Source organism: Jaculus jaculus, chromosome 10 (genome assembly GCF_020740685.1).
Source record: "Jaculus jaculus isolate mJacJac1 chromosome 10, mJacJac1.mat.Y.cur, whole genome shotgun sequence".
Taxonomy (NCBI): domain Eukaryota; kingdom Metazoa; phylum Chordata; class Mammalia; order Rodentia; family Dipodidae; genus Jaculus; species Jaculus jaculus.
The window spans coordinates 77,470,114-77,484,286 of record NC_059111.1 but is presented as its reverse complement, the minus strand read 5'-3'; the positions used below and the strand labels follow the sequence as shown (position 1 = coordinate 77,484,286).

General features: G+C 37.4%; 1 protein-coding gene across 7 annotated transcripts in view; it reads right to left on the bottom strand.

The window, feature by feature from the left end:
* St7 (suppression of tumorigenicity 7) overlaps positions 1 to 14,173 on the bottom strand; it is a 312,701-nt gene that overhangs the window by 231,064 nt on the left and 67,464 nt on the right. For 2 of the 7 annotated variants that reach the window (XM_045160303.1, XM_045160306.1), the window contains exon 1: positions 660 to 1,119. The exons of 3 other annotated variants lie outside the window; for them this stretch is intronic. In XM_045160303.1, coding sequence (XP_045016238.1) covers positions 660 to 661 — 2 coding nt within the window. In that variant the 5' untranslated portion in view covers positions 662 to 1,119. Of the gene's footprint in view, positions 1 to 659; positions 1,120 to 14,173 lie in introns of those variants that run through there. 2 more of the 7 variants (XM_045160304.1, XM_004658572.3) reach the window with 1 other exon arrangement.

Here is a 14,173-nt window from a genome sequence, read left to right as displayed (position 1 = left end):
TTTAAATTCTTATATGGTATGTCTACAAGTGCTGTCTAGCTTAGCCCACTGTGTAGGGCCTGCTCTGCACCAAATTTCACTGTGTAAGTTTTTACACATGAAGCTGTTGCCCTGTGATGCTAGCCAACATATCAGAATTGAAGCCATTGTGAAAAAAAATGCCATTTTCAAGTAAAAAGCTATTTTGTACTCTTATGAAATATTCACATAGCATCTACTGTTTTGTAAAATATGGAGTAAGAAAGACAATAGCTTTCCTCTCCTTGAATGAAAAATGCATGCCTTTATTTCCTTTCTTATAAAGACTACCACCTTAAGGCCTCCTAGCATCTATTTTAGGTTTAAGCACCATGATGAACCTCTAACAATAGATCAGTGACAGGCCTGATCCCATCAATTATCACAGTAGTGGAGACTGCCTGGATCCTGTCTTCTTACCTCCCCCTTAGAGGCCTGGTTTGACCACACTGACATCCCTGGCCTTAAGAATGAATAATCCAGTTAGGGGGACTCCCATTCCTGACACCAATTTCTCTGTAATTAGAGCCAAATGCAAATATTATTAATAGCCTAAGGCAAAGTGATATGAACCCAAGCCAATGAAACCATGACAGCAAGCAGATTTCTACAGAACAGAAAAGTAAGACCTATATACTTACATGAAGATTCAGTACCAAACATGGCTGGCTCCAGAAAGCTGCTTTAAAAAAAATGAGGAGAGAAAAATAGGAAAAGGGAGGAAGAAAGCACAAGAAGATGTGCGTTGAGAGATGAGCTGGCTACCCAGCAGGGGTCATGAAGGCAGACAATGAAGTCCGAGCTGTGTCCAGCTGCCAGATTCGCCTCTGAGATTCAGCTTTCTCCCGTGAGTGAAAAGCAAGGTTTCACAGCACCACAACCAAATTGCTGCTTTTCAAAATCCACTGGGCAAAGGCAGGCCAACGTGGCTCTCGTGGGATGCCTGCCGTGAGGCAGGACTAGGTAGCGCAGGGGCAGGGCTGGGAGCAAGAACAGCAGCAGCAGCAGCAGCAGCAGCAGCAGCACCAGCGGATACTGCAATCCTCAACCCTGCCGTAGCAGTAAGACAATAGCAGGGCTTATGCATACGGCGGATGACGTCAGGGACACTGCACAGACGGACTCTGCTGCTTGGGCCAGAGGCTCAGGGGCTTCAGGGTAGCAGAGCGATTCAAGGGGGAATTCCTTTGTCACAAATGCACAAGACCAAAAACCACTTACAGAGTTCCCTTCCTGAAGCCCTTTTTACACTGTGATGCCACACGAGAGCCCTCAAAGAAATTTAAATACTGGCTTTCCACCAACTAACCACAAAGATATGCAGATCAGGGCTCCTGGTTCTATTACAGAAAATAAAGTTTTTCAGGAAAATTAATAATATCACAGATGAGAACTATAACTTTCCTTTAAAATTACCTGCAGAAGAGTTCAAGATTATTTTCTCTAAGCTTATGGTAGGCTGGCAGACCAAGAGCCTTACACTTAGTCACAAACAGATGAAAACATACTGCTACACACAGTAGGAACACTAGCATGCACACAAATGTGCTAGTAAAAACAAGCATGTAATGTTCAGCACACTGACTGGCACACAGTGAACACCAAAATGTTAGAGATGCTTTATTACTTATTTGCAAGTATTCTGTCCTGGGTACATAGTTACGTACACATACCTGCCTGGCTGTTTTTGCCTTTTTACTTTTGTCTGTTGAGAATCTGCCCTTTTCCAGAGTAACTCGGGTATTTTAAGCCTGCATTCATACCCCTATGTGCATTTGTGGATGAGTGGGCATTTGTCAACATAAATTTCTTTTTCATCTACTCATACAAAAATAATTGATAATATTAACAAATTTCCTCTTCATTCACTGGACAAATAAAAAGTCTTCCTGCATTATCTTATTCTTAGAAATGTGGTTTTAAAAACATGCACACTAGTAAAAGTATGTGGACTTTCATTAGAATACTTCTTTAGCACAAGCAAAGACAGGGGTTTGATGTTTAAAAAACACTGAAATGAGGTCAGGTGTGGTGGTCCATACCTGTAGTCACAACACTTGGAAGGTGAAAGCAGAAGAATCAGGAATTCAAGGTTGGCCTTGGCCATAGAGAGTTTTAGGCCAGTCTGGGCTATATGAGACCTTATCTAAATAAAATACCAAGATAAAAAAAATAAGTTAAAATACTGAAATACACAAAAAGTGTGCTATGTGTATAATCCCTTAGCCCTACACTTTAAAATCATATACAGTTCGAGAGTTCTTCAATTTTTATATATCTTTTTTCAGTAATTTATTTTGTTAACAAAGACTTGTCTTAACATTCAGTTTTTAAACATTAAATTGTTAAATGAATGTGGGACAGTAAATTACCATCTAAAAATTTCATGAGTAGTTATTCAAGTCAGTATATATACATCTGCCTCATCATCTTAATGGCTGCTTATGAATTAAATGGACCACAATTTATTCACGGTAGCTTCTTCCTTCAGCTTACTGAAAAAGCTGGGCGATTAGGAAGAAAGTGTGGTGTTGCCACATAGGATGCAAAACAAACCTTTTGCTATAATGAAAAATGACAATAGCTTTTGTTGAAAAAAACAATAACAATAGCTAATATTCCCTGTTTTCCATGTGATGGGCACTATTCTGTGATTTGTATTAAGTCATTTAATGTCCATACCAACTCTATGGATAGATACTACTACTGTTCACATTTGAAAGTTCAGTAACTTGCCAAGGCCATGTAGGTAGTAAACATTATGCTGGGATGCCAACCAAGGCAGTCTGGTTCCAGGGCAAGGTTCTTAACAACTCTACCATAATTTTTCCTGAAAAATGAATGATAATCAAAATTATACAGTGTTTTAAAGATTCAAATGAAATAAAAGAAAAACAGAACAACTAAAATGGGTGGATGATCTTCAAAAATTAATGGTCACCAGAGAAAACTAAAAATGATAGGAAAAATACCAAAAATTTCAGTATTAATACAATTTCAAATTAATTAAAATGTATCACTTCAAAAATAAGTCAACAGCCAAGGGGGAAATTAATAATAGCATTGAGATATATCCATAATAAGTGGGAGCAGGCAATCAATATACTTCAAAATTACTGAAAATTAAAGCCAGAGGACTGGATGTGGTGGTGTACACATTTATTTTTATCTATTTATTTTTTTTAATTTTATTTATTTATTTATTTGAGAGTGACAGACACAGGGAGAAAGACAGATAGAGGAAGAGAGAGAGAATGGGCACGCCAGGGCTTCCAGCCACTGCAAACGAACTCCAGATGCGTGCACCCCCTTGTGCATCTGGCTAACGTGGGACCTGGGGAACCGAGCCTCGAACCAGGGTCCTTAGGCTTCACAGGCAAGCGCTTAACCACTAAGCCATCTCTCCAGCCCTGGTGTACACTTTTAATCCCAGTACTTGGCAGGCAGAGGTAGGAGGATTACCATGACTTCCAGGCCATCCTGAGACTACATAAAGAATTCCAGGTCAGTCTGGGCTAGAGTGAGATTCTACCTCGGAAAAAAAAAAAAAAAGGAAAGAAAAGAAAAAGCCAGAAGATATTTACTTTCATCTTAGCAAGGCAAAGATATATTTTCAATTGTTGTTATGTATAAATAGCCATTCAAATGATAGCTGAATTCATGTCCTCATGATTACACATCAAGTACTTTACTAGCCGAGCCATCTCCTCAGCCTCTCCTCAACATCCCTCAGGCCTCCAGGTTACAGAGGCTTCATAGAAATAAAGTGGTGTGAATTCTATTCGATGCTGTTTGCTCTTGTTTTTAGCATAATGATGAAATTAAGGTTGTCTAAAAAGTAGACTTCTCTAGAAAAAAAAATCACATAAATACTTTTCAAAACCTAAGAGATCTTTGCATTCATTCTGATTGTCACTGCCTGTGACCTTGCCCTTACACTCACAAAGATAGTATTAATTCCAGGATAAAATTAGCAATGAAAGAAAAGATTAGTATTCAATGTAATGGCAAAAATAATTATCATACACTTAGAAAATTACTGATGAAGACAACAGCAAAACTGTTAAAGTAAGTGACTTTTAAAGGAAACACCAGGCATACATTCACTCAACATTTCCTGGGACCCTACTGCTGTACACTCTATGGGCACAGTCAGGAACAATTCCCTCCCTATGGAGCTTACATTTCAGTAGAAAGAACAGACAAACCAACAAATGTTAGATTTTCTACCTTTTTGTTCTCATGAAAATTTTTTATTTCCTTAGTAATCCTCTTATTAGCTATTTGTTAAAGTTAGATCTTGACATATCAATTATCACTTTAAAACAACAAAGAAGTGTTTTAATGACAATATAAATGCAACAGAAAAAGAAAGACTTCATAGTTCCAGTAGTTGGGGGGTAAAAGCACAAGTTTATTACTAAAAGCACCCTTAAGGAAGGCTCTCTGGTAAAATTTTACAAATTTGACTGCTTTGCACCAAGCTATCAGGTTTGCTCATTCCTGCTTAAAATAATATCATGGAGAGAGTGAAAGTTTGAAGATGTAAGTAAAATTAACTGCTGCAAATAAATTTGTTCTACAAATCTATTGTGTATTTGGATTTTTCTCTAAAGCAAGTGTTGTTATATCTTTTGGTGTGTGTGAGGAGTGTATTTTCATTTACTCATAAGATTAGTATACCAAGACTTGTATTCCAAAGCTCTGAAAAAAGTTCTTATAAATATATTTGATTCCCTGTGGGACATAACCTAAATTCACATGCCTGAACTTTACACCTTCTTGCACCAAGGAGACAAATGTGAATTAACTATGGGTTACAGTTTAAGTCCGCATATGACTCAAATGAATATAAAAGAGACAACAACAGTGCTTATCCTAAATTAATCACAATTTGTATGCAACAAATTTATACACAATAAGGAATGAGTTGATGCATATTTTTTAAGTTAACACAAACTAATACAACTTTAGAAAACATTCAGTATTATATCTTAAGTAATTCTATATGGCCAAAAATATGTTAAATTTAATTTTACCTGTATATCCCATAATGAAGCATAAGCAGAAAACTGGGTATTTGACAAAGCACAATTCTATCAGCCACAAAATGAAACAGCTCCCTGGGTAGGCTAACTGACTTATGGAAGCCAGACTCATGACATTATGTACATGTACATTTCTGCTTATCTCAACTTCAGCAGCAACCACCTTGGCTCTCCACAACTTAAAGTCATCCTTTAGAAAGTCTCCTTTGTACCCATTTCATTACTGCATTATTAAGCTAAAACTAGGGGAAGTCCTCTAATTTCTCTAAGTGAAAAAAAGACCACAGGCTATATCTCTTTCACCCTGATTCTCAATGTTATAAAGCAACAAAATCTAAAAAGAGAATGTTCAATTTTTAAAAAATTTTATTCTTTATTTATTTGCACATATGAGAGAGACAGAGAGAATGAGTGTGTGCGTGTGTGTATCAAGGAGGAGGTACACCAGGGCCTCTTGACACTGCAAATGAATTCCAGATGCATGCTACTTCTTGCATCTGAATTTATATGGCTACTGGAGAATTGAACCCAGGTTGGAGAGCATTGTAAGCAAGTACCTTTAACCACTGAGACATTTCTCCAGTCCCACTTTGTCCAAATTTCTGGTCAGAATCTTGCCATTATGTTATTTCATAGAATGTACAGTCCACTTGAATGAAAACACCCAAACAAACCTAACAAAGGTGAGAAAAGTATAATCCTCATAGCTAAAACCTAAGTCCTCTAAATCATTTACCCAAGTGCTAAAACAGGTATCAGCTGGAAAGGGTGTATATATGGTCAGTATTGAGACAGATTCCGTCTGATGTTATCCTTAGTGTCACATTGCCAAATATCCTGAGCTATCTTTCTTTTATTGCCATGTATTTTGATCTTAAGTATATCCCAGCTAAAACTTAAAAAGGTTACTCCATCTTGATATCATATTTTCTTTGCCAAAAGACAAAACTAACTAACTAAATGTTATATTTTTCTTTCAATTTTCCTTTCTTTTTCCAGGTGACTTGAACATTTGGACAATTTCCAACTTAGGGTTATTAAATAATCCCCAAATGATATTCTCCTCTGTAGCATAGCCACTTGTGAGTTGTCCATGCTCAGGTAAATTCCTATCCATGCTTATGTGAGCAGCCCTAAACTCAGTGAGGCACCAGAAAAAAAAAAAAAAAAAAAAAAAAAAAGGACATTAAAATAGAAGCTGTAGAAGGGGGGACCAGCTGGGAAGAAGAAAGAGTTCAGTATGAGTGGGCAAAGAACAAGAATGTAACAGGAGATGAATGTGATCAAAGTACATCTATATATATGTTTGTGTGTGTGTGTGTGGGTGTGCATGCATGCATGCACATACGTGCGCATAATTACAAAAATAAAATAATAAAACAAACAATTTTAAAGGGTCAGTACAATCGCAGACATGGTGGCTCACACCTATAATTCCCATACTCAACAGGCTGAGGTAGGAAGATTGCTGTGAGTCTGAGGCTAGCCTGGAACTACAAATGAGTTCCAGGTCAGCCTGGACTAGTGTGAGATCCTGCCTTAAAAATTTTTTTTAAAGGGGAGGGGATAGAGAATCCCCTAAATTACAACTACTTTTTGAAGAAGATATGGTATAGTATAGAAGTCTATACATTATCACGCAACAATTCATCTAAACAATTTTATAAAACGCATGGGAAATCATCATTCAATCATCTAGTCATTACCATAAGCAAAGCCCATCACTCTGCTAGCCATCAAAAGCTATTACATCTCATTGATCTCATTTTATTGGTCATGTTGCTGAGGAGGCCCATTTCACTTTTTTCCATACCTTTGTCCAGGAAACAGACAGGGAAATTTTCCATGATCCATACAAAGTTCATATAATTTCTTCCTGATCATTAAGATGTGCAAAAGTTTAAAACAGCAATCTCAGGACTGCTTTTAAAGAGTAGGTTCAAAAAACATAGTTATAACTGTCTTAATTTTCACAGAGCTTTAAGTGGAAACATACATTGTGCTTATAAGATGCATCACGAATAACATTTTAAGTCTTTCACATATTAGTACTGTCAGTGTGAATTTTCAAAGTTCATATCCAATTATTTGAGTAGCATTATTTTCTAGTGATTTTGCTTTATTCACTTATACATGATAACCCTTGCTTATGTGACAATTATTTTAAGGAAATTGATTTCTTTAATCTAAATTATAAAGACAGATGGACAGATAGGCAGACAGATACAAATCTCAATCCCACATGCAAGTAAGTCATTTGGCAACTTTCAGAAATCCAATAGAAAAATTAAGAGCTTTCAGTCAAGAGATTCAAGTTTAGCTACTGATTAACTGCAGGTGAAAGAAGTCTTTAAAAATCTCTCCAGGCTCAACTTGCTTATAAATTAACAGAGGGACCAATTCATTTATGAACTTTTGATAATTCATGCTATTGAACTCTTTAGAAAATCCCACAAAATATTACTCCCATTTTATAGACAATAAAATTGAAGCATGGAAGATAAATTGTTTAGCTTGTGCAAGGCCATACACTGTAATTAGCAAACTAGACTTCAAACTTGAGTAGCCTAGCTCAAAGCGCTTAGGCTTACCTACTCTACAGTTCTGCCTCTTTATAGTTGGTGATCAATAAATGGAGAAAGAGAAAAGGGAAAAGAAAAACAAATTCAATAAAACCAGGTTCACTCTTCCTAATGAACTCAACCTTAGTTGGCCAAGTCCTTCAGTCAGACTTTATAACAGTTCTCTTTTTATATGTATGAGACATTTTCAACTCAGACATGTAGAAAAGCTAAAAAGGCAGAATGAAATACAATTTCTTTCTTTCTTTTTGGTTTGTTTTGTTTTTCAAGATAGGGTCTTACTTTCTAGCCCAGGCTGACCTGGAATTCACTATGTAGTCTCAGGGTGGGCTCAAACTCATGGCAATCCACCTACCTGTGCCTCCCAACTGCTAGGATTAAAAGCGTGCACCACCATGACCCCCTAAGAAATAATTTTTAATAGTTTAAAATGAGAACTGCATTAGCCAGGTAAGCAGGAAGAAATACTCAAGAACAAAAATCTGTAAGTGGCCAGGTATGTTGATGCACTCCTTTAATCCCAGTACTTGGGAGGCACAGGTAGGAGGAATGCCATGAGTTTGAGGCCACCCTGAGACCACATAGTGAATTCCATGTCTATGATGGGCAGCCCATGTCACAAAAGTAATAACATGAAAAAGCAAATGAAAGTAAATTCAATAAGATCACCCAGTCCTACAATGGATGTCACTAATCAAAACATAGAAGAGACATTAGGATCAGAAGCCCAAAATGAAGTTATAAGCTATCCAACCCTGACCAAGCAAACAGCAGACCTTGTAGAAAAGCAACAAAGGGCTGATAATTGTATGAATGCTTTCCACACTAGACTAGACCTAATAGGTAAGAAAATGGAAAGGGTTTGAAGACAGTTAAAGGATATGAAGGAGAGTGGAAGGAAAAAAAAAAAAGAGGGCCTAAAACACCAACAATGAAGAACTAAAGAAATGCAGGGATGAATTCCAAGAAGCGCCAAGAAAATCAGAAAATGACATGAAAAAGGAACTTAACAGAGAGATTGAAACTATACACAGAAAAGTCATAGAAAATGCAAACCAAATTGGACAAGCCCCACACTGTATAGAAGCTCTCAAGTATAGAGTCATCTATGTGGAGGACAGAAACTCAGATCTGGAAGACAAAACAGAAGAAACAGTCCAAGAGTCCAAAAGTTTCAATAAGTTCAAAGATTTCTGTGAACAAAACATGAGGGAACAGTGGGATACCCTTCAACACCCAAAATCTGGATCATAGGAATAGCAGAAGGGGAAGAAATTCAGACCAAAGGCATGGAGAACTTACTCAACAAAATTATCAAAGAAAACTTTCCCACTCTCTCAAAGGAAAGTCCCATCAAGTTACAAGAAGCTAACAGAACTCCAAACAGACTGAACCAAAGGAGAAATCATCCAAGACATATTGTCATTAAGAATCTAAATACTGGGCTGGAGAGATGGCTTAGCAGTTAAGCGCTTGCCTGTGAAGCCTAAGGACCCCGGTTCGAGGCTCGGTTCCCCAGGTCCCACGTTAGCCAGATGCACAAGGGGGCGCACGCATCTGGAGTTCGTTTGCAGAGGCTGGAAGCCCTGGCGCGCCCATTCTCTCTCTCTCTCTCTCTCCCTCTATCTGTCTTTCTCTGTCTGTCACTCTCAAATAAATAAATAAAATTTAAAAAAAAAAAAAAAGAATCTAAATACTGATACCAAAGAGAAAATCCTAGAAGCAGCTAGGGTGAAACAACACATTACCGATAAAGGTAACCCCATCAGAATTACTTCAGACTTCTCAATGCAAACCCTGAAGGCCAGAAGGGCCTGGAATGGAACACTACAAACTCTAAAAACCTATAGCTTCCAACCCAAACTACTCTACCCAGAAAAAGTATCCCTCATAATAGATGGTGAAAGAAAAACTTTCCAACACAAAACTCAACTTTACAACAATATGAGCACAAAACCAAACTTACAAACAGTACTTCAGGAAATTCTCCACAAAGAAGAATCAAATAATCAACCTCAAGTGCCTACGAGAAGCAGATCATAATAACCAAACTCAGAGAAGGCACAAAAAACTTCAAAGTCCATGCAAAACACCAAACAACATAAACCAACACAATATGGTAGGTATCGAATCAAACCTCACAGTTATCACCCTAAATATCAATGGCCTTAATTCACCCATCAAGAGATACAAACTAACAAGGTGGATCAAAAAAATTAGACCCCTCCAGCATGGGCTAGAGTGAGACTCTACCTCAAAAAACTCTGCTTCTTTTTTTCTTTCTCTCTCTGAAATAAATAAATATTTTTAAAAATGAAAACAAAAGAAAATTGAGCCCTCAATCTGTCATTTTCAAGAAACCCACCTCATCACTAAAGACAGGCACCTCCTTAGGGTGAAAAGGTAGAAAATGATATTCAAAGCAAATGGGAATAAGAAACAAGCAGGCATAGCTATACCAATATCAGGTAAAATAGACTTCAAACCAAAAGTAATCAAAAAAGACAAAGAAGGCCACTTCCTACTTATCAAAGGAATGATCCAACAAGAGGATATCACAATCATCAATCTTTATGCACCAAACCCAGGGACACCACAATTCATAAAACAAAACCTACATGACAATATAATAGAAATAACTACCAACACCATCATAGTTGGGGACTTCAAAACTCCATTATCAGCAATAGATAGAACATCGAAACAGAAAATCAACAGAGAAGTAAGAGAGGTCAACAAAACCACAGAACAATTAGACCTAATGGGCATATACAGAACATTCCACCCCAAATCCACAGACTACACATTCTTCTTAGCAGCCCATGGAACCTTCTCTAAAACAGACCCCATACTGGGTCACAAAGCCTGCCTCCATATATTTAGGAACATTGACATAATTTCCTGTATGATATCAGATCACAATGCTATGCTGTATTGCTAGAAATTAACAACAAAAGATGCACCAAGAAACCCATCGGCTTCTAGAAACCGAAGAACACACTTTTAAACAATAAATGGGTAGTGGAGAAAATAAAAAATGAAGTTGAAAAATTTCTAGCAATGAATGACAATGAGCACACATCATATCAAAACTTATGGGACACAATGAAGGCAGTCCTCAGGGAAAAATTCTTAGCACTAAATACCTTCATAACAAAGACAGAGAGAACCCAAATCAATAACCTAACCATCCACCTAAAGGCACTGGAAAAGCAAGAAGAATCCAACCCAAAAAGCTCCAGATGGAAAGAAATAATGAAATTCAGAGCAGAAATTAATGAATTGGAAAGTAAGAAAACTGATGAAACAAAGAGCTGGTTCGTGGAAAAAATAAACAAGATTGACAAATCCTTGGCCAAATTGATCAAGCCAAAAAAGTTATGCTCCAAATTAACAAAATTAGAAATGAAAAAGGAGAGATCATAACAGACACAACTGAAAGTGGAAGAATCATCAGGACTTATATGGAGGAAATGGATGAATTCCTGGATACATACCACCTACCAAAGCTAAACTCAGAGCAAATTAATCTCCTAAACAAACCTATCACACCCATCAATATTGAAAAGGTAATCAAAAACCTCCCCCAAAAGAAGAGTCCAGGACAAGATGGCTACTCAGCTGAATTCTATCAAACGTTCATGGAAGAACTGAAACTCAAAATGTGCCACACAATCGGAGAACAGGGAAAGCTCCCCAAGTCCTTCTATGAAGCTAGTATCACCCTAATACCAAAACCAGGCAGAGATGCCACAAGAAAAGAAAACTACATGCCTATCTCCCTGATGAACGTAGGTGAAAAGATCCTAAATAAAATCCTTGCAAACTGAATCCAAAAACACATCAAAAGCATTATCCACTTTGATCAAGTAGGCTTCATGCCAAGAACACAGGGGTGGTTCAACATACAGAAATCTATCAATGTAATACACCACATAAACAAGGTTAAATACAAAAACCACATGATCATTTCAATAGATGCAGAAAAGGCCTTTGACAAAATACAACATCACTTTATGATCAAAACTATGGAGAGAACTGGCATGGTAGGTTTATATCTCAACATAATAAAGGCTATATATAAAGCTCCTAAAGCCCAAATAATACTTAATGTGGAGAGACTGAGGAATTCTTATTGAGATCAGGAACAAGACACGGATGTCCAGTCTTACCTCTGCTCTTCAATACAGTACTGGAAGTCCTAGCTCAAGCAATAAGACAGAAGAAAGAAAGAAAATGATATAACTTAGAAAGGAAGAATTTAGCTCTATTCACAGGCAACATGAATCTATACTCAAGATAGACCCAAGAGCCTCCATCTCAAAACTCATCAAGGTCATTAACTCCTATAGCAAAGTAGCAGGATACAAAATCAATGCACAAAAATCGGTAGCCCTTCTATCTGCAAATAACGAAGATCCAGAGAAAGAAATAAATGACATTGTCCCATTTTCAATTGCAGCAACAACAACAACAAAAAAAAAATTACCTTGGAATAACACTAACCAAGGAAGTGAAAGATCTATGCAATGAAAACATAAAAACTCTCAATAAAGAAATTGAGGAGGACTTGAGTAAATGGAAAGACCTCCCATGCTCCTAGAAAGGCAGAATTAACATTGTGAAAATGGCAATCCTACCAAAGGTAATATACAGATTTAATGCAATACCAATCAAAATCCCAACATTGTTCTTCACAGAGAGAGAAAAGATGATCTCAAAATACATATGGAAAGGCAGAGGCCTCAGATATCCAAGAATATCCTCAGCAAAAGAAACACCTCTGGAGGCATCACCATACCTGATCAAAAGCTATATTACAAAGCCATAGTAATAAAAACAGCATGGTACTGGCATAAAGACAGGAGTATAAACCAATGGAACAGAATCAAGGACCCAGATTACTTTGTAATTACTTTGGCCAAGTAATTACAGCTACTTAATATGTGACAAAGGCCCTAACAATATAGGCTGAAAAAAAGAAAGCATTTCAACAAATGGTGCTGGAGAAACTTGATAATCATATATAGTAAATTGAAACTTGATCCACACATCTTGCAATACACAAAAATCAAGTCCAAATGGATCACAGATCTCAATATAAGATCAGAAACTTGGTTACTACTGGGAGAAAAAATAGGACGAACTTTCCATGATATAGGAATGGGAAAAGACTTCCTGAACAGAACCCCAGTAGCACAGGACCGTAAACAATCACTCAACTAATGGTATGACATGAAGCTGAAAAGTTTCTTCACAGACAAACATATAATAAGCAGAGCCAATAGATTACCCACAGAATAGGAGAAAATATTTGCTAAATACCCAACTGACAGAGGTCTAACTTCTAGAATCTACAATGAACTCAAAAACCTAAACAATAAAAAGTCAAACAACCCACTCACAAAATGGGACGAGGAACTGGACAGGCAGTTCACAGAGGAAGAAATACAAATGGAAAAACACACACTTAAGGAAATGTTCATCATCCCAAATCATCAGCGAAATGCAAGTTAAAACAACTATGAGATTCCACCTTACTCCAATAAGGATAGCAAACACTAAAAAAATGAAAATAAATGCTGGCGAGAATTGGAGAAATAGGAACCCTCATCCACTGTTGGTGGGAATGTATAATGGAACCACCATTTTATTTTATTTTTTTTCCATATATTTACTTTTTATTGAACTTGTTAATGATACAGAGTTCTTACACTGCCAAACCATGCCTGAGAATCCAAAGAAATGGTACAATAGACAGCCTCATCCACCCATCATAAAGTATATTAAAACTTGATTCATGTGCATTTTGAGAATTTCACAATTGAACCACCATTTTATAAAGCAATATGGAGACTCCTAAAAAAGTTTACTACAGAGCTACCAACAGACCCATGTTGGGCCCTGAAAGACCCAGGCGTGAGGCCTAGTGGAACTTACTGAGCCTAGCTAAAGTTTGGCAACCTGTCTCTGGCCAGCTAGGACTCAGCAAGACACCTAATGGCTTCTGGCCTGCTACTTCTGCACAGGAGTTGAAATTACCATTTCAATAGATACAGTTTACTATTGGCCCTTACCTCTCCCCCTCATCCTAAAATACCCGCCTTCATCCCCAACATGATATAGTCAACTGCTCATAGGTATAAAGAGAGTTTTTTCTGTGAGTTCCTGCTTCAAAAAGACTCCCAACTCAGTACGGTTTTTCTCTGGTGGCTAGGAGAGGTTTCTGAGTGGTCCGTATGCTCATCTTTCTCCTTAACCCCTTGGGTAGAACCAGCAGGCCTGGTCCTTCCACAGCACTACCTGCCTGGGGAGGAGCCTGGCAGACCCAGTTATTCTCTTACTAGGCATTTATCCTAAAACCTCCACACTCCAGTTCAGAGAGATTTGCATAACCATGTTTATAGCTGCTCAATTCGTAATAGCTAAGAGCTGGAATCAACCCAGATGTCCATCATTAGATGAATGGATAACTAAGATGTGGTATATCTATACAATGGAATTCTACACAGCAGTAAGGAAAAA